Source organism: Rhamphochromis longiceps, linkage group LG20 (assembly GCF_057381845.1).
Source record: "Rhamphochromis longiceps isolate RC_006_pf linkage group LG20, R_longiceps_female_GT1.1, whole genome shotgun sequence".
Lineage (NCBI taxonomy): Eukaryota > Metazoa > Chordata > Actinopteri > Cichliformes > Cichlidae > Rhamphochromis > Rhamphochromis longiceps.
Genome location: NC_140576.1, coordinates 25,949,150 through 25,975,213, shown reverse-complemented (window position 1 = coordinate 25,975,213; position 26,064 = coordinate 25,949,150). Strand labels below are relative to the sequence as shown.

The 26,064-nt window shown below is 41.9% G+C and overlaps 1 protein-coding gene across 2 annotated transcripts in view; it reads right to left on the bottom strand.

Moving 5' to 3' along the window:
* Positions 1-25,691, bottom strand: part of fgd (faciogenital dysplasia) — a 52,268-nt gene extending 26,577 nt beyond the window's left edge. For both annotated transcript variants that reach the window (XM_085393660.1, XM_085393661.1), the window contains exon 1: positions 25,339-25,691. In XM_085393660.1, the coding sequence (XP_085249786.1) occupies positions 25,339-25,360 (22 nt within the window). In that variant the 5' untranslated portion in view covers positions 25,361-25,691. The remainder of the gene's footprint in view (positions 1-25,338) is intronic.
* Between the last annotated feature and the right edge of the window lie 373 nt (positions 25,692-26,064).

Genomic DNA, 26,064 nt, shown 5'->3' with positions numbered 1-26,064 from the left:
AAAACACCCAACTGAATCCACCTCTACGGGACCTCGCCAGTCTACGCTTCAGGAGTATGGTGCTTGTGGACGAATAACAAAAAATGTGAGAGAAAAGGTAACCAATTCCTTGGTTGTTTGGATAGCTAAAAACTGCCGACCAGTTAGCATAGTAGAAGATGATGGACTGAGAGAAGTCATTCGTGCTGCATCAGGAGATGAGTGTTACAATCTGCCCTCGAGAGGAACCATTGTGTCGAGACTGCACACTTTGTATGGGGACCAGAGGGCTCAGCAGTCCAGCAAGCTTGTGCAAGTAAGGAATGTCGCTCTCACCGGAGACCACTGGACTTTGGTGAACAACGATAATTACTTAAAATATAAAGAATAAAAAAATGTAATTGGAGCCAGGCTATTAATAAAGTAATTGAGATTAATCGCAATTAATAACAGAAAATTGTGAGATTAGTTAGTTAATTTTTTTTAATCTATTGACAGCACTAATATAGATATAGATATAGATATATATATAGATATATATAAATAGAGAGAGAGAGAGAGAGAGAGAGAGAGAGATATATGCCTCTCATCATGCTTTTTTAAAAAAAAAAAAAAAAAAAAACTAAAACCTGAAACTGGCAATTGAGACCCTAAACGAATCAGTGCAGTGTTCACCATTATAACACATCAACTATGAAGTACATATATTTCCTTCAGGACTTCTATGCTATCTGATGATCTTGTTTTTGCCACCAGTAGAGTTGCCCCCTGCTGGGCATTAGAAGGAGTGCAGATTATTTGCACTTGGTTTCACTTTTCAAATATGGAGGGTAAATCCTTTATTTATACATTCTGTGCAGCATGCACAGAGCACTCAGAGATGTAAATATACTAAGAAAACAGGCCCATCTGTTTCCAGTTCCTGTAATTATACACTGTCACCAAGTGGAAAAAGCTAAACATAAACAAAGACTGAAGACTTAATATCGAAGTGGCATCCCAAACTAAATCAATCGTGCTTCCGTGTACCCTGAGAAATAAAAGAAGAGGCAACTGCTATCCCAACAGTTGCCTTTATTATGGCTAATAATATCGCAAGATGGTCACAGTAAACTACTTGTGCTTTTAGTAGATGCACAGTTTTAATAAAGTGTTAATTTCTTTTTCAATTGGAAGGTATTCTGTCGTCTACAGTTGCAAGCAGAAAGAAAGTAAAACACGAGCCAGAGCTCCAGTAGTCATATTATTATGTATAAACATGTGCCTGAGTCTAACAGCATCCTTCATTTCCTGTTGTGTCCTTGAGAGCCAGTCTGAAGAAATGCTGAGGGTGAGATATGACACACTGACCTTTTTTGAACAGTGTGACTCAAGGCCAGTACAATCAGCAGTCATCTGTACCGATACGTGATAGTCACTGGAGAGCACTCAGACTTTACAGTAAGTAGCACAATGATGTGAGGACGTGACAAAGGGATGGTTAAAATTTTTCATCAAACATGTGATTTGACAGGACGGTTGCACGCCGGCCTCTCCATTTCACAGCTACTCCATGCTACGGCAAACACTCTACACAGACTTTTATGAGGCAGGGTGCAGAGAAACAAGCCTCTGTCTGACTGGATGCAGTGTGCTACTGTAGCCCAGAGCATTGCTGCAAAGAAAACAGCTACAGATTGGCAATTAGGGCAACACACACACAGGAGAACAAGGGGGTTTACAAACCTGCCTGTGGAGATGACTGCCTAACTGTCCCAGAAACTACTGGAGCCTCACTGAAACCTACTGTAGCAGCTCTCAATGGGGGCTTTCACTGTGAAAAACAAAAACCAGGCTGGACTGTCTTCACAACAGTACAAGCAAGGTTTCACAGGAAAGCCCATCTTTTCCTCCCAGTTTAAGTATATTCGACGCATATTTACTGGTAGAGAAAATTTCAAGAGAAAAGAAAAATACTATTTCCAGTGCCGTGGGGGATGGGTAAGTCTTTACACATAGGTCTGCTCCTTGAGTCACCAGCACCTACAGTCGGAGAAAGCATTTTCAAATTCAATGATTCCCTATTTTACTAAGGCCACACTGTCTCGAGTATTGCTCATGTTAATCTTCTGGATCAAAGCTCGATCGCCCCTCATTCTGATTAAAGGTCTCTGAAGCATCAAATCATTGATTATTTGACCAGACATTGATACGTGGGATTAACCAATCATTGTGTTGGACAGGACCAGTCACAAACTGCTTCAACAGCTGACAGCACGATCGTTGAAATGATTGACTGCACGTCAATAAATGTTGAGCACAGTGTCACTTGCAGCAAGGAAAAGTATCCACCGTTTGCATTCACACCAACAAATGTGCAAACGTACACGTCAAAACATGCAGGCTGTTCTGCCCAGTCACTTAACTTTATAGAAACCCATCTGCAGTACGCACCACAAAATTAGTCTAACACTTAACTCATGTTAACACTGTTACCATTAAACTCTGATCTGCTAAGGTTTTACAGCAGGCTGCAAAGCTTTCCACTGCAGCCACAGAAACACCATCAGGGCCAACCAAAAACACAGCCGACCAAAACGTTGCCTTTCCCAAATAAAATGCAACACTCACACCTCACATTTCCACAGAATTACACCTTTGGAAAAGCCAGGCCCAACAAAACAACAGAAGGAAGTGGCGCATGCAGAGCTGGTTTACCGAAACCAGCTTTTCCAGCACGTATCATATTATGCACGTGTGTGATGGAAAAAACAAGTAAAAGCAGGAAATTAGAGTGAACAGGGGTCCACTATTTTTGTGTACCTAAATGCGTCCGTTATTCCCCATTGGCTATTTTAACTACTGAACAAACCACGGATGATGTGATTAAGCAAACACTGTCTGAAGGTATTTAGCCAGCCATCACCTCAAGGCACTTTAAATTTTAAGGTTGACCCAAAATAAAATACAGAGAAAACTACAACCATCAAACAACCCACTTTGGAGAAGCACTTGGTGATAGTGGGAAGGAAAAACTCTCTTCTAACAGGAAAAAACCTCAGGTAGCAGTCGGATGGGGGTGATGGGGAGAAGACAAGACAAAACACACTGTTGCCAGAGATTAATAATAACTAATGATTAGATGCCAAGTGGTGTAAAAACATTCTGGTAATTCTGTAAATTTATTTCATCTGGTTCGCAACATTGTGCCAAAATGTAACCATCGTTCCTTTCAAATCTTTCCAACACATGTATTTACATTTTACACACTGGGCCACAATCATATTACTGCTTTTTTGCCCCCTGTTACAGCCTCTGTTGTCAAAGTGATGCTGCACTAGTGGGTGAGGTGGAAGGGTGGCCACAACACCACCCTGCATCTGTTCCAGGCAGGATGGATGTCAGCATGCGGAGAGGAGTGTCTATCAGGCTGCTGACACATGAAGAGTCCCAGAGCGGGACATCCTTGCCCAGTACAGGTCAACCTGTTACCCATTCTGATTCATTCCTGGTTGGTCTAAGGGCTGGGTTGATGAAAAAGAAAGGATGCGGGCGTGGAGCTGGGTGTAAGCCTTATCCCCTCCCTGTGTGCTGTTCTTCTGTGCACACTGGACTCTTCCCAACATACACACACAGAGACAGAAAGGTCACCGCACATTCAACCCTGACACATCTTCTTTGACGTAAGAATCATTTTCAAAATGTCACTTGGCTCCTGAAAGGCAGCGTCAGCAACGGGATCTCTGGAGCAAGAAGGATCCGAGGCAAGCAGCTCCTGTCAGTCTGCCCGAACCTCGAACACAGTGCCTCACACTAGCTGGCTGCAATTTCTTACTCACTCAAATGTGAAAACTGAGAATACTTTTAAATGCCAATGAGAAAGAAGCCTAAATTAACATTTTTTGTGTGAGAAACCTTGCATGGAAATTTAAAAAAAATGAAAACAAGCTGAAGTTTGTCAAGGGCAGAAAAAGCTAAGACATGGGAGCGAGAAGCCAAGACACGCCAAGAGCCACAAGCAAACGAGTTCACACAGAAATGGCTGTACAGGGAGAGGCCTGTTATAGAAACCAGGTGTACACTAGACAGACCAATAAAGGCTCCTGTTTCCTCTGTAATGGCTCCAGAATTTTTAACTTACAGCACAGCACTACAGTGCTCTGATCCGCATTCATTTACCCACACAGGAGACAGGAGGACCACTAGGACCAGCTTCTTGTACACTGAGCTGCTTAAACCCAAACAGAGATGCTGGCCTGCCGCTGCATGCGCACACTTTTCAAAGCTCTTGTAAATCGTTTACCAAGATTTTTGCTATAATCCAACTGACCCTCTGAGCCTATATTGATTTACAGATAACAGACTGTCTCCTTTGGCAATACAATCTGCAGTCCTTACAGTCTGCGTCGTGCTTAACATGCAAGTCATGAGCACACAAGACATCAAAGGATCGCTTCATGACCTTTATGTATACAAAATGCAAATCCAATTAAGGCTACAGCAAATGATTTTATAAGCTTAAATGTACTCATTATTTCCTGATTAACCCATTAACTCTTTAGCCTATAAAATCTCTCTACAACATCAAAAATCAACTTAGTTATTGTTCAGCTTCATTACTCAAATATAATCTCTGTAGACATTTCCACCATCAGCTTCCACTTGTTATATGTTCTCTTTAACATTAAGTATCTCTGTGCTGACAGGAAACAACAAACTACAATCCATAAGAGCTCCACACACTTGAAATGATCTACCCCTGATAGCTGTCATATTGTATATCCCATGACGGCTGGATAAATCAGAGCCTTTGTTAAATCTGTATAGAAAGAGCTGCAGAGAATCACCACTGCGTGCAGCAGGTAGCTCTAGCCCACCTTTCATCCGTCACGTCTGCTAAATGCTTTAGTTTTTCTGTCATGGGGTGTCTGAGGAGTGAGGCAAGGAATCATCGAAGACGGCCCAATTAGCGGGCTGCTGTTTCTGCAGCTTCCTGTGATTGACTGGCCAACATCAAAGATTAAGCAGAGATGTATAAAACAACCCTTTTAAATAAAAAACAATGTTGATCTAAATTTTTAATATAAGATCAAAATAATCATTTCCACATTTCACTCACTTTATCTGGTGAGAAACATGAGTCAAGCCAAATGACATACAAAAATGGAAGATCAAAAAGAAAAGCTCACTGTCTTGAAAATTACCATTTATGGTAGCTCCCACACTTACTGCAACCATGAGTGCACAGGTACTGACTCTGCATTTTATGAGGAGACATTAACAACCCCCTCCGAAGTTAATATGGCAAGAAGGGATTCACCAAATCCCATAAAAATATTTTAAAAAGCTGTCTGCTAACAAACATCTATGCAAGCAAATGTGTATGTGTACCTTACATACACTCACACTATGCCTTGCAGGAGAAAATCATTAAATATCTCGTTACTGGCCTCTGGAAGCCATCTCATCCTTTCCACAGCAGTAGGAGACAACTACAAAGACAATTTAACACTGAAGCCTTTTGAGCTTTTTGAAATACCAGCAGGCCACAGTTAGAGGCAAGTGGCCTTTTCTCCTGAAGGAGGTCAGAGTAAAAGATGCAAATATTTCTCATAATTGAGTTTAACTAGGTTAGAATGTTGCTTGTTAATGTGTGCTTGTATGCAGTTTCTTTCTCTTCCTTCCTGTGTGATGCCAATGTCTTGTACAAAAACAACACACGCGCTTCAGTAGAGACAAGAGAGCGCCTAACACTTTCCGAGTGACTGCCCCGACCAAATGGAGAAGTAAAACACAAACGCACACAGGCATATGCACGCGAAGGAGCAAGGACACACATGATACTAGAAAGTAAAACGCTTGTGTCTCCTTACTTCCAACCTTAAGAATGTAAACAAACTTTTAAACTCAAAGTGAAATATCACACAGGAACTGAGCTTTATTTAGATGCCTTCATGACACTGACAGCAGTACACTGATCCACCCTTATCTGATCGCTTGAGGCTGATTCATATAATTATACATTACCAACACAGGAAATACCATCACCATCTAGACCCTAGGTGCCCCAGAATAAGAGGAAGTTGTGGGTATAATTACTAGGGTGATGAAGTACATTAATTAGGCTGACTGTTGAGCATGGCATTTGTGTGTGTGTGTGTGTGTTTTTCTGTTTGCGTGTGGTCTGGTCAGTGTCACCACAAGTTCTCCAGCATCTCTGACCAATATAAGGCGCTTCCTTCCTCTTGATTTGACCAATAAATGGAGGAAAAACCACAAGTATGATGCTGGATTTCCCAGCTCTGGGATAAATAAGGCAGGGCCTCATCTTTATCAGTTTACATCGACATGACACAGATTACATAATCAAATTTGCTTCACATTAGCTTCACTCCGGGACAGGGAAGAATTTCCAACAGGTGTACAGATGCAGAGATACAGAGATCAAATCTAATGACTTCCACAGAATGGCTGCCCTCACAGTTACAGACCCACCCCTGTATTAAATACTTGTGGACACTGTGGGCTGAAAACCTTTCCTTTGGCTTATTTCTAGAAGTAAACCTAACCAGACACAGGAAAATGGGTGAAACATGACTCACGACTTTTTCCACTGCCCAGGGGTTCTGAAATTTTGCCTTTCACACAAGGACACACTGTGTGTGTCTTTGTGCGTTGGCCTTGAGCAGTTTCTACATGTCAGCCTAACCATAAATATCAGCTTATGGTGCTCACAGCTCCTGTACGCAACCTGTATGTTTTTATTGCGTCAATGTCACAGAGGAGCAGATTTGGCTAGTTTTTACCTTTGACCAATCCTCAAGCAAATAAAAGAGGTATGCGTTGGTTTTAGTAAAGCATCGGCAGCTTTTGCAGTGAGACTGTGTTACTTTGAAAGCGCAGAGAATGACATAGAGACATTAACCTGGAAAGAAAATATAGCTGCTTTCACACATGAAGTTTGGATAACTTTCAGAGAATCAGGTCAGGATAGTTTTTAGTTTTTCTGAAATGTAGCACACAGCAGAAAATAGCACACTACAGACCTATTTACACAACACTCAGTTTGGTTTAAACCCAGTCACACAGGCCAGTACAGAAGCCACCTGGCAACGACCGGTTGCTAGGTAAAAATAACTGGTTACAAGTGTTTTTAAATGGTTGCCAAGTGTGCCAAGCAAATCAGCATATTTGTAGAAACAGCGGGCAACCGTGGTAATCTGCTAGTGACCAAAGCAATTGCAAAGCGCTCCTCACTACAGCACCATATACCTCTTTGAGCCTAATTTCACCTAGCGATCGCCAACAACCTCCACCAACTCTAGACCTCTGTGACTGGGGTCTAAACCCAACCAAGTCAAAGTCTCCATCCCCATCTCCGACAACTTTCAGAGCCTTTCAGTTTCTTGTTTCTCTACTGACAGCAACATGAATTACAGGGAGTGAACCCTCATCCTTTGATCATTTCCTCACTTGTCTGCTCATTTTAGAAGTTCAAGCGTAAAACTAAAAGAATTCTAAATATACTTCTATAAATATGTACTGTTAAAATTGGCTTTCATTGCTATTTTGCCAACCTAATATGCAAAATTACCCACTTCAGGATTCCAGTACCTACCAAAGCTGAGATTCTACTTGTCTTACTTACACTTGAATACATCTAATCACCATGATTGCATTGATGAATGAAAAGCCTGTTTTTTGGACTAATACCACCACCAATCTAAGCGGATCAGACCACTCTGACACCACTCAAGCCTGTGGTGAGCCAGGAAATGTAAGCAGCTGTGCAACACTGTACTACAATACATACATGCCAGGCAGACTACATGGCTGCTTGGCTCAGCATCATCCCATTGATCTGGGTCAAGGGGTCGTTGATTAGACTGAGTGCGGCAGTCTCTAGGCAATGCCACAATGTCTGCCACACACTCAGCCTCAGCTCACACAGCTGCTACCAGTCGTCATAGAAACACTCAGACTCCCCTTTCCACAAGACACCTCCCCAGTAAGCTTAATTATATAGTTGCGCAAAAAAAGAAAGAAAATGAATACAAACAGAAACATATCAGTGGAAAATAACAGACATCATACACAAGGTGCTGTCTGGGCAATCTGTTAAGCTTTAATCATCTGGGAAATTATTGTCATGATGCCATGTAATGACATCACTGAGCTAGTAGTGGTCATCACTGTGTCACTTTATCCACTCCTTCAGCGAGCTTGTATTAACTGGAACTTGCCAAATTTTCAGCTGAAAAGTCATTTCAGTGAAAGTGATTAAAAAGGACAGTAATATGAAGTTGGCAGCGTTTGTCGCTCATTACATTATTCACCTCATATCACTTGTTTGAGAAGCCGGGGGGCTCATCTCTCACTCCTAATTACCCACTGCAGTTTGGATGAAAGAGAAAACCAAACAAACTCGAACTGAAAAACACACATATACTGCCTTGCTCTCTGAAAAAGCACTGCAGGGTATCCAAGAAGCAAGGCAGCAGAAAATCGCCCCCAATGTACGTACTCAATAAAACATGCAGTCTTGCATGTATATTTCAGAGGGCAGCGAGAATTAGCCCACATTCATCAGACAGCTAGAAGCCCATGCACCCAAACATAACCCAGACTGAGTTTTGGTTGGGAGGAAAACACATTAATTTTGTGAAGCAGCAGCAGCAGCAGAGGCAGCACCTGCTACACAAACAAACTAAAACAAAAATGTAAACTAAATGCTGAACAAGTGAGCTCATGAATTAATGTTTGCTCCCACAAAGATATACACATGACGAAGCGACATCAGTAACTCACCGGCTAAACTCAGTTTGCCATCTACCTCCGATGTTTGCTCAGTTTTCGCTCTCTGTCTGAAATCTCTGTCGCTCCTGCTGTGTGACAAACATATGAACAGTAAAAAGCAGAGTCCGATCTGCAGCAGAGAGAAGTCTGGATGTTTTCACGGCGCTCTCAGGGAGACGGTGTGAACGTGCTGCTGCTACTACTCCTGCTCCCTCATCGACTCTCTCCAACCACCACGCTGCCTCTCTTACTCATCCCTCTCTCTCCTCCTCTACTTCCCTCCCTGCTCCTCCTCCTATTTCTCCTCCTCCTCCCTCCACAGACTACAAACGCAGAGAGTGTCAGTGGACCCCCCCCCTTCCACCCACCCCAAAAAAAAAAAAAAGGAAAGAGATGCGTTCCTCCTGTCCTACGCTCTCCCCATCCTGATCCCCACACCATTCACAGCAGTGGGCTAAACAATGCCTCCGCCGCCACCGATCTGAAAGGAAGCCAGGAGCACTTCTCAACACGCAATAATACCTCCCTAACTGTCACCATGGAAACTAATGACGGCCCGGGTTGGTTAGGAGGAGGAGGGCTGGAGGAAGGGGGGGAAAAACGGGGAGATGGAGAGGGAGGGGAGAGTTAAGTGAGAGTGGGTAGAGTGGAGGAGGGAGAGAGGAAAAGAAGCAGCCGAATGAAAGATGGGGGAAGTGTGTGTAAGTATTAGTGGGTGTGCCTGTAGTAGTTCAATGAGTGTGTGAAGATATAAGTGAGCTCAAGTGAAGGGAAGGTGAAGGGAGGATATTCTTCAGATATTTGCTGGAAACACGAAGGGGTGTGGCAACAAACACATTTTTTTTGCTAATGACATTAGAAAATGATCACAAAACACTCATAAAAATGTTCTTTTAATTGCTTGATTTATCCTGCAAAGAGCCCAAATGCAGAGTTATTGAAATTTTAATGATATTAAACACAGAAAGGTAGAAAATATTTAGATTTGTGGATTTCTATTCTTGTTTAAATTACTCAAACTGTTGCTCGAACTGTTCTACAATGTTTTTTCCCATGTAAATATTTTGGATTTTCACTCACATCTGACAACCTCAAATTATCCATTATATAAATACTGTTATGAACTGACACCTTCAGCACTATTGCAAAAAAAACAAACCCCAAAACAAACATCATCTGTATTTCTGATCATTTGTATCTCTCGGGGAGCTGCTTTAACCACAAGTCTCCGGGGAGTACATCCGTGTCCCTGCGTGACTTCCCCCCACAGACATGTGGATCACAAAAGCTGCCAGGATGACGCGCCCAAGCTGCTCGAACCCTCTTCATATGCACATATAATTACAACCACCCCCTTCCTCCGTGTCTCTCCGTGTTCCCCCTCTACACACTCAATAGTTGACATCAGCCTGAAAGACGGGGTGACATTGCCCGACACCGGCTGTGAACCCACAGACAAATGCCACCGATAACCATGGAAACACTGTTGGAAAACCCTCGATTTAAAACGATAACAGGGCTTTAGAGCAGAGTGTGACGAGAAGAGCGGAAGAGATGGTGAATGTGAAAAGGGGGATGGGTGTCTGAGTTTGATTTAAATTCAGAAAACGAAGGGTTTTACAAACTGGAGGGGAGTTGAGAGTGGCTCAGAGTGGGTTAAAATAGGTCCCGATTGATCCTCTTGTATTCATGGTGAACGGGCAGTAAAGGCATACTCCTTTGCAAACCGACTCACCTCTAGCAGCTTATTCTAGGCCACCTCTAGCTGAACTGGGTGAAATTCTCAGCATAGTGAATTATGCATCACGCTGGACGCTGGAAGAGGTAATGCTCTCCGTGGCATTAACATCCGCTGCTCAACCCAGCAGACCTGACGAGGTGAAATCTTTTCACAGGAGGGAAAGAGCAGACGGGGAATCAGTGCTGCAGCCACCCTGCAGGGCAATCCGAAAAGGGGAAAAACCCATTTCAAATTAGAATAGAGCCTTGCCTTTGTGGGTTATCTAATGAGGCATGGTGCTCATGCCCCCTCTTTACACCAAAGACAGGAATGTGAGCTGTGTGTTAGGGAGGAATGTTGAACCTCTCGCCATCTTGCTGCGATTTTCTCATTAATCGAAGGCTGAATTCACAGCTCAGACCAGAACCTGCTTTTAAAAAAGGAGCAAAGAGACGACTGATTTTCATTTTATAGGCTGGAATAACCTCATTTAGATAGAGATGAATTCCCTTGCATAGGATAGTGATACAGCAAGCTGGCACAGCTTTTCTTCCCTTCTGTCACCCTTTATTACATTCACTAATTACAACAACAATCTTTTTCCATCTGTCCACAAAGAGGAACCTTTGTGTGATTATTTAGTCTCTGTCACACATTAAAAACCACTGGAATATTGACAACTAGCGCTAGTCTAAATCTTCTTCGCTCTACTGACCTAAACATAGCATCTGCCACACACATCTGTCCAACAGGATGACCAATAGCCTAACACACACTCCACTCCATCAGTGTCTTACTGGAAAATATCACTCAACTGAGTATATTCAAAGGAACATAAGGATGTTTTTTGTGATTTAATAGGAAAAACATGAAGACCAGCGAGGGAGACGAGCCCTACAAATCACATGTATGTTTTTCTTCTGGGCTGTAAGAAAATGTAAATGGGAATTAAGTTGTATACAGTAAATGCAGAGTATTTTTTCCTCATTAATTTAGTATTGATGTGATTGGTTTTTTTTCAGTTATTTTACATAATTAAAATAATTTCCAGTGACGCATCTGGTAGGCATTTATTTTGTAGTTGTTTAATGTCAGACAAGGCGGTATTCCTATATCCGTGCACCTCAAAGAATAGAGGAATTGTCACAAGGAAGATAGCTTGCCATGATTTAAAAAGATAGACAAGAAAAGATCTCCTATTAAGGAACACTGAAACATACTGGACTGAAAAATTGTAGGTAAACTGTAAAATAACAGTTTAACGCTGCCAAATCTAGCTACCAATGCTATCGTCTGTGGACATACAGAAATTTGAGTATGTTGTGTACACTCCTGCAGTTCCCCACCTGCTGATTTCTACAAGACATCCACAAGAATGCAGTCAACAATAAGCAAAACAAAGTATCAAAGCTGTTTGACGGCCTGCCAAAGTTCTGTCAACGTACTTTCAAAGGACTGCGCTGAATTTAGTCTGCAAAAAACACACACTGATTTTCCCCATTCTTTCTAGCACTGACGACAACGCGCACACTGAGGACTTGGCCCAGTTAGAGTCAGAGAGGACTCGGTACACAAATCTACATATATAAATCAGCATATTTTAAATAGTTCAGATCAATCAGTGAGCTGTTGCCATCATGGCACACTTGATTGCACCCTGCAGATGGTAGCAGGAGGGAGGACACTGTAGTGTTGTCATGGAGGCAATTCACGTTCCACAGCATGTTGACCCGACTCCAGGATTTTTCCAAACAGTCCTCACATAGAAAAACAACACAAGCACATATGTATATGAATAAATCTACCCCTCACCACTAGCAAACTATTAAAAAACACACACACAGGTGTGAGAGTTTGAGCTGAGAAAATTGAAATCTTTCACATTCTCACGTCCCTGAAGGTCCTGCAGTGCCAGGAAGACACAACAACTAGAGAAATCTCAGCAGAAGATAGAGGTTGAGGAAGGACACAGCGTTAGTCTTCCGCTGTTACTGATACACATTCACCTTGATGCGGTAAGCCTCCGGATCAGCTTTCTCAAAGGGGAACTGCACTCACAAAGATTCAATAGAAGGATCAATTAGAGCTTTCAGATTCTAGTTATGAGTACAGACAGTTGAGCTCATGTGTCAGATTTTGTTGGTATACGTCACTTAGCCTTGTTCAAAAGCTACTTGAATGGGCATTTCCAAATATCTGTTAGATCAAATACTGACCCTGAAATTCACCTTGGCCTTAAGTCCTTAAACATCCTCAAGCAGCAACAAAAAAAAATCAAAGAGATGTTTTAAATTACTCTAACAAGCGCAATGTCATCCCTCCTCTCTTAGGAGTCAAAGGCTCTCTTTAAAGAAGAGCTCATTAATATTTCACCCAGAGGAGAATCTATTAATTCATTATTAATATTTAAACTTATCTCCAGGAGTGGAGAGGTCTTATCTGAATTACAAAGAGGCTGGAGCCCAGCATAATCCATGTATCTATGTTAACCCCCCACCACCACAGACAGAAAGACGATGCACTAGAACAGCTGTTACATTCTATTAAGACTGCAGCAGATGGAGGTGGGGAGCTCTAGAAAGTATTTTTCTACGCTGGTCCCATGATGTCTGAGGGTGCCTGGCCTTAGGGCATGTTAGCAGTTGTGGGTGCACAGCAAAGAACGAAGAAAAAGAAAAAGGCGAATAGTTAAGATACTACATTCCCAAAATGAATGAAAATAGAAAAAAAAACCTGTAGGGAATGTTTATGCTAAACTGGAAATGAAGTCTAAAACAAAAAAGTAGAGAAATAAATCTATGATTTAGCACCAGCTTTTATTAAACAATATTGTTGCACTTAAAATGTTTTGTTGTAACAGGTTATGTAATAATACAAAATATATTAATAAAAATTAAGGCAGACCAATATAGGATTGTTAAGACTAATGTCGATATTAGGTGATATTTGGTGACTCCAGTATATCAGTCGATACTCAGGAAACATGAGCCAATTTCCCTAATATTCATTCTGTTTTATTATTTAATTACTTATTTACAATTATCCAACTGTTCTCACCAAATTGCTGAGTCTCCTCTGGTGGACAAACTACGCAACATCAACACTCAGCATGGTTGAAGGGTGTTTCTCCTTTATTTGCTTTACCTTTTTCATTTTCATTCCTTGGTCATTATAAATGTTATTTCTGATGGGACTTCATTGTGTAGTGGTTTATACATTTGCCTGACCCCAAGAGCTGCATCAGGAAGGACATCTTGCATAAAAAACTGCCAAATCAAATATGCAGAGGTAACTGCTGTGTGATAATATCAGCTGGTATTATCGACAAATCCATCAGGTTTTAATACAGATAATACTGCAAGAAGATAGAGATTCACCAACTGTTTGATGACATTTTAAAATCTGTATCATGGCAACATTGGATTAACGGGATTTGTCACTTTATTAGTGCCTATATTTACATAATTTATGTATATAACACAGGGTTGTGTGTTGGGCCTGTGATGAAGACATCATTATGTTGCTGTAAGTGCAAACAAAGCCTCCCAACAATTGTCAATGCATCTAAAAATAAACATCTGAAAAATGTCTTTAAAAAAACCCCTACATTTTAAAAACAAGAAAGGAGAGATGCTTTAAAGCTTACCGGTAATCAACTTCAACAAACATTCATAACATTCTGGCCATGTAAGATCAATAAACAGTGCTGAAAGACGTGTGATTTGTTTCCAAATACCACGGCAGTTACTTCCATTGTGCAACAATGCAGTTCGTTGTTCAGGGTGCATGTCCTTGATTATGGTCTTAAAAGGTGTGATGAAAGCGTACAGCCCTGTGATGGTTTGTAACTATTAAAAGGTGTGATTGTGTGCATGTGTGTATATTAGGATGCAGTGCACACGCAAGTTTCTATCCACCCATGATGGGTTTGGTCATCTGACGAGCTGCAGGCTCATCTCTCCCTACAGCGCCCAGATGGCCTGTGATTATGCACGGCTCAGTAGAGATTACAGTGCAGCAGAGATAGAAAGAGAAACAGAAAGAGTCAAAATAAATAGTTCAAATAAGGAAAAAAGTTGGCACAAAATGAAATGAAAACATGGGGTATGTGAGGTCAGACAACTAGAGGGAGGATGATGATGTGGTGCAACTAGCTTCACCAGCACAACAAACATGCAGAGCAACGTCACAAACAACCTTGTTGCCAGGCATAAAACTGCAAAATTATGAGCTCCATTTTCAAGATCTGCATTATGTGTGTGCGTGTATGTATTTATGTCAAATGAGAAAGTCTCTAGCATGCATTAAGACAAGGGCATTTGTCACCAGTAGCTGTATGACATGATGGATTGTGCACGTGCAAGTAAAGCACAGCCAAAAGGGCGATGTGAAAAATGATCCATGCTTCACTGAACCAACACCATTTAACTCTTGATGTGTTTATCGTTACAGTCTCACCTGGAAGATAATATGTCAAATCTGCTCATCAGTTCTGTCATTTAGAATCTTACAGTTCAACTGCCTCTTTGCATGTTTGTGACCCAAAATATGAAGCAGTTATTTACGTGAGAACCAAATATCTGGAGATTGCTAACTTTAATACTACGATCACCAACAGGAGCGAGTGACCTGCAGAATGCAAAGCATCTGCAAATTCTGGTTGTGAATGAGTCAACATATTTATACCTCAGCTATCTCAAACACTGAAACTGAGAGTAGCACTCACTCAGTCACATTTCTTCTACTGGATTAGAGACAAGAATGATGCAATCCTTCTCTGAGTGTCATTCAGAGAACCGAGCCCACAAGCTACTTATTGTAATAGGGTTGAAGCTTGTTGTGGTTATGAGAGCTTTCCCAATAAGTGTATTGCTGGCACAGTCTCCCAGCTGGCAAACAGATTAGCCGAAGATGATGCGCGTCTAGCTGTTTCGCTTTTTTTTTCACCGGCTGAATGCAAGAAGACATATCAGCGGGGTCACGCTGCAGAAGACCAGCATGTGTGTGGCGCTCCTAGCTTAATGAGACTCATCATTCACTGTTGAACAGCAGCACCGTGGTAGACGACAGTTTAACAATCCAGAGTACACACAACTCATATTTCAAGGGTCCTTTTGGAAGAAATTAATTACAACAACTTTGCTTCGGGCACCTAAAGCAGCCTACAGAGAACACGCTTTTCAGGGAATCAGTTGACAGGCACGCTTGCTCGCAGATGTGCGCACACATGCAGACATGCATACGCAAAAACACAGATGCTGAGCAGCCTGAGGCGGCTTGTTGTTTTATTGCATTTTGACCTTTCAGGATCGCTGTAAATCTAGTGAAGAGCTTGTTAGTGAATTGGGGATGCAACACCCCCCCCCCCCCCCCCCCCCCCAAAAAAAAGTCCCCAAAACAAAACGAAAAGAAATGGCAAAACCTGAAATAACTGTTTGACAAAGATTATCCACAGCAGGCCACAGGAACAGGAACCATCTGTGTGGATGTGGCTCTCATCTCCTCATTAGGTGCAGGGTGTTATGACTGTCCTGTGATGAGAGCTGAGGCTGGGTGAGGCATGCTGGGAGAGGGCAGTACAGTTAAGTGCTCGTAAACTCATCAGTTCAAATCCCCGGGTGATGTTTTCAAAACAAAGGCAGGGCCAAGGTGATGCATCCTACCGCAAGGATGTGAAAATTCAGAACTACTGTCGAAAAATGCAAGTCATTTCGAACTGCAGCCATTAAAGCGGCAAGGCGGAGCACGGATATTGCTCCAATATCACAGTGATATCTTGTTTCACAAAGTCATTACAGAAGCAAAGCACTACAGCAAGATAAATGGCCGACGGGCAGGGCAGACTACGATAGAAGAAAGGAGAGGAGACAGCCGAGAATCAGCCGGCTGTTGCCAGGGTGACCTTCAGTGCGAAGCACCTCGAGGTCACCCAGAACGAGAGCAGCTCCGTCACTAGAGCTTCAGATCTGTGTAGAACCCGTAGACAGCACTGCCACTGCTTTTATGTTCATGACCTGAATCTCCAAATATTAGACATATATTTATTTTTAGCATATGTTCCCTAAGACTGTAAGTATTAGAAATGAGAACAAATACAATATGGTGTGGCCCAGTAGATTCCAGCCCTTCTGGCTTATGATCATTTTCCATAGCGACTTGGCAGGCAGGTTGTTTTAAATACCTTGAAGATCTTACAACAGTACTTAGCCTGTCTCGGTATTCAGTCTTTTCTTATAAGACTGACTGACTCAGTGATGATTACATATGTGCTCTGTCACAGCCACATGATCTGCTGTAGGTCTTCCTGTTTGTCTTGTCACTGAAGGGAAGTCTTCATAACTCTGCTGAGGTATTTAGGGTTATAGCCATGATGCAGAATGAATCCAGAAAGACAGGACCTGCTTTTTGCTCTTTTTTTCTCCCCACAGAATAATTTTTTTTTCTCTTAAAAATACATTTAAGAAATAAAATTATCACATAACAAGCAAAAATTCAGACATTATGAAAAAAAATTCGTTGTTTATTTGTTTAAATCTAGGCTGTAGAGTATGGTTAGGAAATGCTCTCTTCTTAATCAGCTCTGGAGGTCGCCAGGAGTAACCTAACAGTGCCACCTAGTGGTACCACAGCAGTTGTGCACTCAGTGTGGCAACAATACAACGTCAAATTTGCGACATTTTAAAATTCGATCTTAAAAAAGAAGTTACGAAGAAAAAGCAGCTTTTCCTGCTTAGTTTCATTTCTTTGGTGATATTTCGAGTGACAGGAGGGCTTTGAAGGCAGCCGGGTTTCGCTGGGGCAGACACGTCTGCAGTCATAACAAATCATCACACAAAGCTGTTTGAGTGAAAGCAGCATCTCTTCTCCTAACAGACAGAAACACTGTCATAGCAGCTGGGGTCACGACCCTTAAAATGCATACATCCAATACAGAAAGGCTCCAGACAGTACAGTACTTTCACACTTGGTATCGCCTTATACTGGACTAAATAAGAGCCCTGTTCAAACAGCCGTGGCATCCAAAAAGGAGCTACTCTGTGACAGTCTAAGACTGGTAGTGCGGAAGACAGTTGAAGAGAACAGAGGCAGAAAAAGTTGACTTTTTTTCTGCTGACTGACAGGCCTTGAGGCTGTGTGTGTGTCTGCAGTGTTAAAAAGAAGGTGTTAGAATAAAAAAATTTTTAAACAAGTCAAATAAGCGTCTGCTCTTAGTTGCAGAATCTTGAGCTCGTTCTAAAGGACCAAAAATACACAGGCTTAAAGGAAGGAAGAGGAAAGGGAGAGAGACAATGGTTAATAACAACAGAAGGGCAGAGCAGAGGGGGGTGTAGGGTGGGAGGGCACCCAGGGGAGAGAGCATGGAGAATTGAACACAGGCTGTCTTTGTTGGCTGCAATCAGCAAGACTTAGGAAGACATTTACAACATGGTTTATGGCGACGTCAGGTGAATGAGTGTGTGTGTGTGTGTGTGGGGGGGGGGGGTTAGAAGGAGGGTGGGAATTGTTGAGGAATTAAATTAGCTGAAAGATCAAGGACTGCCGGGTTTCCAAAAGATATACAACTTATTTGCTTTGCTAACCATTCTCTAAGGCACGTCTGTATTTTAGATTGATTTCCAACCTTCAAGTGAGCCACTGGTGTCATTTCACTGGGGTGCAGATTTCAACATCTGAAGCTTTGAGATGGGAAACGTATACACGTGGAGCCCACGCTGATGGTCATTAACCAGTGCACAAACACAAAGAGTTATGGCTCAAGGACAAGCAGCAACCCTGTAGTAGAAGAAATAACCAAACTCACATGTCCTTGTTTGGTTATTGATTGGCTTATTTTTGCTTCTCAGCAGCAGCGTCCTTGAAAGCACTACCACAGAGAGTTTTTATAACAGTCCCTGCTCATAACGAAAAAGGGCCAAATAAAGTAATACAATCCTGGGAGGAAATAACAGGATTCAGTGAGTTTCTGGAAAATCCTTATACAATAGAGAGAGAGAAAAAAATCACTAGTGCATCCCTAAACTGGACTGGACATTTTAAATAAGGTTTAACATAATCCCGAAAGCTGGTCGTATTCAATATTTTGTATTGTTATTTTGTTTAAGGAGGGAAAAAATACCTAAACATTTAAATTATCCAATTTAGATGATCTCAAACCTTCCCTTCAAGGTCATCTTTCCATGCACCTCTAGACCTTTTCCACTGTTTTTAGATTTCTTGCATGAGTTTGAGTTTGGACTGAATCTTTTTTAATAATATTGAAAAGAACAAATGGTGGGAAATGCATTTCACAAACTCATAGATGCTCTTCTGCATCTTTACTGTCTTGCCTTTCTATCAGATCAAATCAGTCTCGCCATTTTCCTCTGACCTGTGGCATCAACAAGGCATCTTTGCCCAGAGAATTGCTGCTCCCTGTTTATTTTCTCTTGTTTGGACTGTACTCTGTGCGTCAAAAACCCCAGCAGGTCAGCAGCCCCTGAAGTACTCAGACCAGCTTGTCTGGCACTGCCAACCACGTCATATTCAAAGTCACCGAGATCTTCTCCACCCTGGCTCTCAGCTGAACTTCAGCAGGTCGTGGTCATACCTACATCCATACTGAGTTGTAACCACGTGGCTCAAAATTTGCATAAACAAGCAATTGCACAGGTGTACCTAATAAAGTGGAAAGTATATCCCTAGTTGGCTAATTATAGCAGACCAGTACATACTGGCTGGGCTTTGGAAAGAACCAGAAGCAGCCAACTGCTCCAAACAGGTTCTGAATTTATATGTTCAGGCCGGAATCGTATATTTTAGCAAACATTGCTTGAAGAGGGCTGTTTTCAGTTGTTAGATTGGTAGACAACAGAATATTGGCTATATCCATTTTACACCTTCGACTGAACAATTGTATCCGAATGCTGATGCTCACCATCTAACCTAGAGGTAAACTCCACCTGGCTCTCTTTCTCTCCCTCCCTGCTCCTTTTTCTCCCCGCCTCTCTCCTCTCTAGATACCCTGCCTCGCCCCAGTGTGTACAGGAAGCCACAGTTTCATAGAGGTTGCTCTTCTGATGATCAGAGGAGGAAAAACACAATGCCTTCAGTGTGCTAAAAAGGAGCTCCACTCATAAAATGTACACACACACATACCACACATACCACACACACCACACACACAAAGGGAAAGAAATATAATGGAACATGCTTTTACTATTAAGCCTTTTTTTTTCTTTCCATATGACTTTCCCAGGAAAATCCCCCTCATCAGGGTAGGTCCAATCCAGACAGACAGCAGACGGGAGAACAGACAAAGATACAGATAGACACAAAAGGCTTTGGAGGAATGGACCTCCATTCCTTCTATTCCTGTGACTGAGACAGACATTTTGGGTGAGTCAGCCTACTGTTCTAGGATCATATCTCAAAGCAAAATTGCTGATTTCAGATAATTTTTTTTCTTCCACTTTGAGAGCGAGCGCAGAGTTAAACTCAATAAATCCCGCACAGACACACACATACACACTCTCAGAAGTTTTTCAGACATGCATCTGGCTTGCATACAGTTTGACACATCAAGATTAGCAGCATGAGATTAATTTAGTCTCTCAGAATCTAACATGGCACTTGTTTATCAAGTGACACCAAGTTATTCTACTCATTTATAGAAGGCCTCAACAGTTGGTACCATTTAGGAAAACTAGGTCACTTCCGCCTTCTGTGTGTGTGTGTCAGCCAGACTTTAAGCCAAGAGACCTCCAGTATAAACAGTTTGTGCAGGAAGAACTGCTACTCTGATCAGAAACATCCTAATACCAAACAGAATTTTGACTCAATACTCCGACTATACTCACTATCAAAGTGCAGCTCGCTCTCACTAATCTCTAAACACTCTCTGGAAGCAGTGTGATCCCATAGTGCAACATCTGTTAATTATTCTACTTTCACCGGTAAAGTAGGTGGATACAATAATGCAAACACAAACAAAATTATCTCATAAGTAATAGTAATTAGTAATAGTACTATTAGTACTAGTTATAGAACTATTACCTCTCTGTTAAAGAGGGAAGATTTTTAAGCCATTTTCAGACCTTTACATTAACGTTCCTGAGAAATTCATTCTTACCTTTAAAAATGACAGAATGAGCCTGAGAATGAGTATGTGTCAGATTTTTGCCATAAAATGGAGAAAACATTATGCAGAGTTGCAAATTCCACCTGCTTTTAGCCTCTTTGTCTCTCGCTGCCCAAACAAATCATTTCAAATCAAAGGAAGCCTCAAAGCCCATCCTTTATGAAAAACACAAGCTTTCTCAAAACAGACTACAAAATCAATTCTGAACATCAGCGCATTTTAGCGTCAACAAAGCAAAAGAGGCGTGAATAATTCTCATGTAAGCTACGTTTCACCTCATTTACTTTTCTTAATAGCTGGGCATCTATCACAAACCAAAAGGTTGCAAAAGCAGAATCGGTGACAGGTTAGATTAATAAAATTCAGTAATAATGAGTTGAAATTGGGATTGACATTTAGAAATCATATTAAACACCAATCAATCACTTAATCAATTAGAGTAGAAAAGTGCCATAAGAACCAGTCCATTTACTATTTATAGACACTGAATTTCATTAAACACCTACAACATCATACACTGAGATCCACATATAAAGGGAATTTGCAAAACTATGCACTTACCACCATAATAGCAGCATCTTTCATTAGCCAACTTCATTATTATAATAACATATTTATAAATCACTAACAGGTTTGGTCGGGATCTAACAGACACTTTTTCCACATGTCAGACAGGTGAGCTGTCAAGCACAGTTACATTATACAAGGTGCAGTTTGAACATTTGTTACACAGCAGCTGCACCCCTGAGTGTCTTTTGTGTCACTGCTCGTTACAGCTTTCTCTTACATAACCAGGTTTTTGGGGTTTGTTTGTTTTTTTGCTGTTTTCTTTTAGGTAGGTATTACTGTCAGTTTTTAACTAAACTGATAATCCAGTAAACACAACAAATTCAAAACTGCAAAGATATAACAATAAATAAAACTGGGACAGCTGTGGATTTTTTTTTTTTTTTTATTTACTAATGATTTCTCGTGTATCTGTAACTATGCTTATTCACGTAACAACAGTTCCATGATTCAAAACACACCTTTCAAAGCAACCAGCCCGGAAATGACGGGAGAACCTGTTAAGCAGGAGCTTCAATAGAAGTAGAAAGTCTGTTCACTGTAACTAGTAACTATGAACCATACCAAAGCAAACCAGTTTCTTATCCCACGCAGTTCTGTTTAGATTCAATCAGGTTGTGTTGTGAAGTCACGATACTTTTGTAAAAGTGTTTCATGGGCTCTTGCTTAGTCACGCTTACCAAAGTCACACAAGCAAACCAGCTAAACTATCTTATCAGGTGTAAAGCTACACTTTCACACCATTTAGCAGTGCACAAAAAGCTGTTACTTATTCTGAGTGGACAGATGGTTTAATACAGAAGTGTATCTCTATGTGTGACTGGGAAAAAAAAACACCATGTGCAGATGCGACTTTAAATGGGTAATCCTTCATGTGATGTAGTGTAGGAAAAAAAGGCTTTCCAAAAAAAAGTGCCCGATTTAAAAAAAAAAGGGGGTCAATGGATTCTGAAGGCTCTTTTCTACTGACACACAAATGCAAAACTTGAGTGTCGTTTAAGCTGAAGTCTTTGCAACAGCGGGACCCACACATGACCACCATTAGAGAAATCAATGTGACACTCAGGCAGGCCGGGAAAGAGCCCGAAGCTTCTGCATGGCCCTGAAACTGAGTCATGCTGCCTTCCCCACATGCACACACACATACACACAGATAAGAGACATGGAGGAGTAGAGAGATGTAGAGGATGTGCTTGAGATTGGTTCCTACGGGAATACTATGAGTTTGTCTTTGGTTAGTATTAATCAGCAAGTTGTTGCCTTCATTATAAACAACCCCGTGTACACTGATAGTAGCTGCTGACTCCATCCAAATTCGTAAGACCTGTCACATCTTTTGCAGATACATGTGTTAGAAACTGACAGTATGTTCGGATTTAGCTCCTCACTGTTCCTGCTGTGTTTGTGAGCTGTTATACCGTGAGCAATATAGATTAAGTATAAATAACCTTAAAGTTTGCATCCTTGTAAAGTAGCTATAATCAATTCTTGGATCAAATGACAACTTGTATGAGGTGTTTACATCCGTCTCTCGTTCTGTAACTGACTTATGGCACTGATTAATGGCCATGTCTCTCTTTTTGCAGAAAATGATGTTGTCACAGTGATCCTGACCTTCAAATTGTCCTCTGCTCTCTGTTTGAAGAGGCAGATGACCACCAACCACTGACCCCCAAAAGAAAGGGGAAACCCTACTTTAGTTTGTGTTAGATGGGTCCAAGAGGGGGACCTGGGATCAGGCCAACATATTATGATTTATGCATTTTCCCTATTAGAAATTTGTTTTAATCATATTCACCTATCAGTTTATGTTTTATTTCAAGTGAACATTTGTGGTCAAATGTAATGAAATTCCCTTGATGTTCGAAACAGTAGCACAGATGGGAGGTCACAGTGACCACCAAACTCTAACCGTCTCATTACTGAGGCCAAATTTGCCAAATTTGCCAAATTTGGAGGAATAGGCTCAATGTGCACCTGGAAAAGAACGAGACACAAAGACAGACAGCAGGAAAACACGAAGGCTACAGATGCAGATGTCATCAGCGCGTAAGGCGACATACAACCCAACTCAGACAGCACTTGTAAAAGTAGAAGAGATGTACAGCAAGTGGAAAATGTAAATATTGATATTTAATTCATGCCTGGAAAGTGAAACTCCTTCCTTGGAGATCAACAGCTAGTTCTAAAAAACCCTCTTGCTGTTTACATTCAATATATGATCACTAAAAAAATGCTGCTTTAGCTTAATTTTGAGGTTTTAGGCTCAATCTCACAATAACTTATGGCCATTCCCCCTTTTTCTTGCTGGGCAGATATAAATCGCACCATCGTTCACCATAACTCCTCTGCTGTTTGTTTATCTAACATGGAGGGGAAATGTTTACATTAGCCCAGACGAGCCCAATAGCTTTTGTTAATAACAAATAACCTAAACAGCCAGATGGAGCATCCAGCTGCCCTACGTGAACCACTATTGTCCTCCATCTGTGAGGGACACGTCCTCACATTTTTCAACCAGACACGGTGCAAAGGGAGTGTAAGACGGAGACTGAAGTCTGTCAGAAAGGTTTATGGAGTTGGAAACAATCTGAGGACTGAGGTAGACCTCAAACTGAGAGGCACACTATCTATCCAACCGCAGTTTATTTGTGATGTGGTTTATTTTAATAGATTCTCCAACGATTTGATGCAAGCAGCTTCCAACCCGTTTGACCCTCCCATCATATAAACACAAAAATAAGCATTAGAGAGTGCACAGGCCGGTTGGGGTTCCCATGTGGAAGGAATATATTTTGGGGAAGTAGGGAGGGGGGAGGTATTTCATCTGATGGTAGCTGCGATGAGCAATAGAGCTGTGTGTGTTTTGATGGGGGCTGTTTAAGGCGGCCACAAAGTGGAAGAGCGGGGCAGAGATTGATCTGGGACAGTGTGGGAGAGAAAGAGGGAACTGCAAAATAAATAAATAAATAAATAAATAAATAGGGAGCAAGGCCTTGGGAGTGAATGTGTGTGGGAGAGAAACGATACACTGCTGGACTGCCGGAAAAAAGAAAGTCAGCCAGAAGGACAGCAGATCGATTCCTCCCCTGAGTCTCACAGCAAACACGCTCTTTTTTTTCTGTCTGCATAGCTCACCTCTGCTGCAGCTCCATATCGTCCCATCAGCACTTCATCTCTATCATTCTTTCTCTCATATGCCCTCCCCCATACTCTTCTTTGTCTGCATGCTAGCGCTTCATTCCCAGGCCTCTGTGAAAGATCTTGAGATTTGCATGAACTTTGGCAGTAAACTTTTTGGGGTTGTTTGATAGGAATATGAAGTCTAATGCCCCAGATCTGTCATCTCCAGGCCATGCAAAGCAAAATGCATGACACAGGAACAATGATCTGGACACGGTGTGTGATGAACAAAAGAAAGAAAGAAAAGAAAAACAAATCCCCCCCCCCCCCCCCCCCCCTCCTCCTCCTTCTTCTGATCGTGGTGAAATAGAAATGCAGGAAAGATTCTCAAAGGATCTCAGCATCAAAACATGGCTGCCCACACTGCAAAGAGGAAACCACACACTGTCACTCCCCTTAGGCCAAGATGTCCCTCTATCATCCAGCCACATAGCTGCACAGACAGACACACTTGCAACACTTTCAGATAGCAAACACTTCCCCCCTCCTCTTAAATCACATTCCTGGAAGAAAGTGTGTAGCTCTTATGGCCAAACACACACAAACTACTGCAGGATAATAAATGAGTCCTCTTCTTATGATCATTATTAGAACGCGGTGTTTGATTTCCGGTCACTCATTACTAAACATACGTGTGTGGGATATTTATGAGAGAGGGGCGCGTCAGACAGGGGCAGCAGTGAGGTCACAGCTCCCTCACTCAAGGTTTGGCACTGGTTCGCTACTATTCCTGCCCTGTCAGCTCCAGTCTCCCATACAACAGAAATACCTCTTTTCAGTTATGCGGATAAAGTCGACAAACGAGCAAACAAGCTCTGAGTTTTGTTGTGGGGCTGATGCGGGCCTGCAGCTGCCCTGTTGACAGCTGGCAAAAGCATTCTGGTATTCAAACCCTGTGCGCAATACCAGCCGTAGCCATTTGGAAACAACTCTTGAAAACCGCAGAGGGTTAATAAAGACACAGAGAGGGAGGCTCGCAGTTATTCGTTTTACTCACCGGTAGCTGAAACTCCTTGCATTTTGCACAAACTTCTTCTCGCCTCTTTCTGTTAAAATCTTCTTTTTCTCGGAGCAACTGGCAGCAACAGCAGCAGCCGTGGATCCAGCGTACTGTGGGCTAAACTCGGAGGAGCGCCTGCACTTCAGAGCTTCACTTTTCCTGTTCGCCGACTAAAATAAAAATAAAAAAATACACACAGACCCACTATGGTGACTTCATGGCTTCTTAACAGACGCGAGAGACGTTATCCGAATCAGTTTTGCGCAGAACAAGAGGTTTATATTCCTCCACATAGTCCTTTCTCCTCCCTCTGACAGACAGAAGTCTCTCCTCTGTGCCGCTGGAAGAAAAGAAAATGCGCGTTCCCGCCGGTGCGAGGCGCGAGCACTACAACCCCATTCATTGAGTGCAGTGAAAGCTAAGCACTGGAGGAAAAAAAAAGATAATTTGATCTTTTTACAAACTAATCAAGCTTTTTGTTTTTTCTTTTTCTTCTTTTTGGCTCACTGTTTTATCATTTTTCTTTCTTTTTTTGTCCGTTTTTAAAAGTAGACCCTCTATCCTTGTGCATTTCACATGCCCTGGGACAGAGGCATGAGTTGTCACATGAAGCCATGAAAAGGATGAGGCCTATTTCAGTAGATGGTTCTGCTCTGAAATCCCCACATCTGCCTATTAGCTAGGAAATAGTTCCTGGAACATGAATACTAACTGGCACAGCAT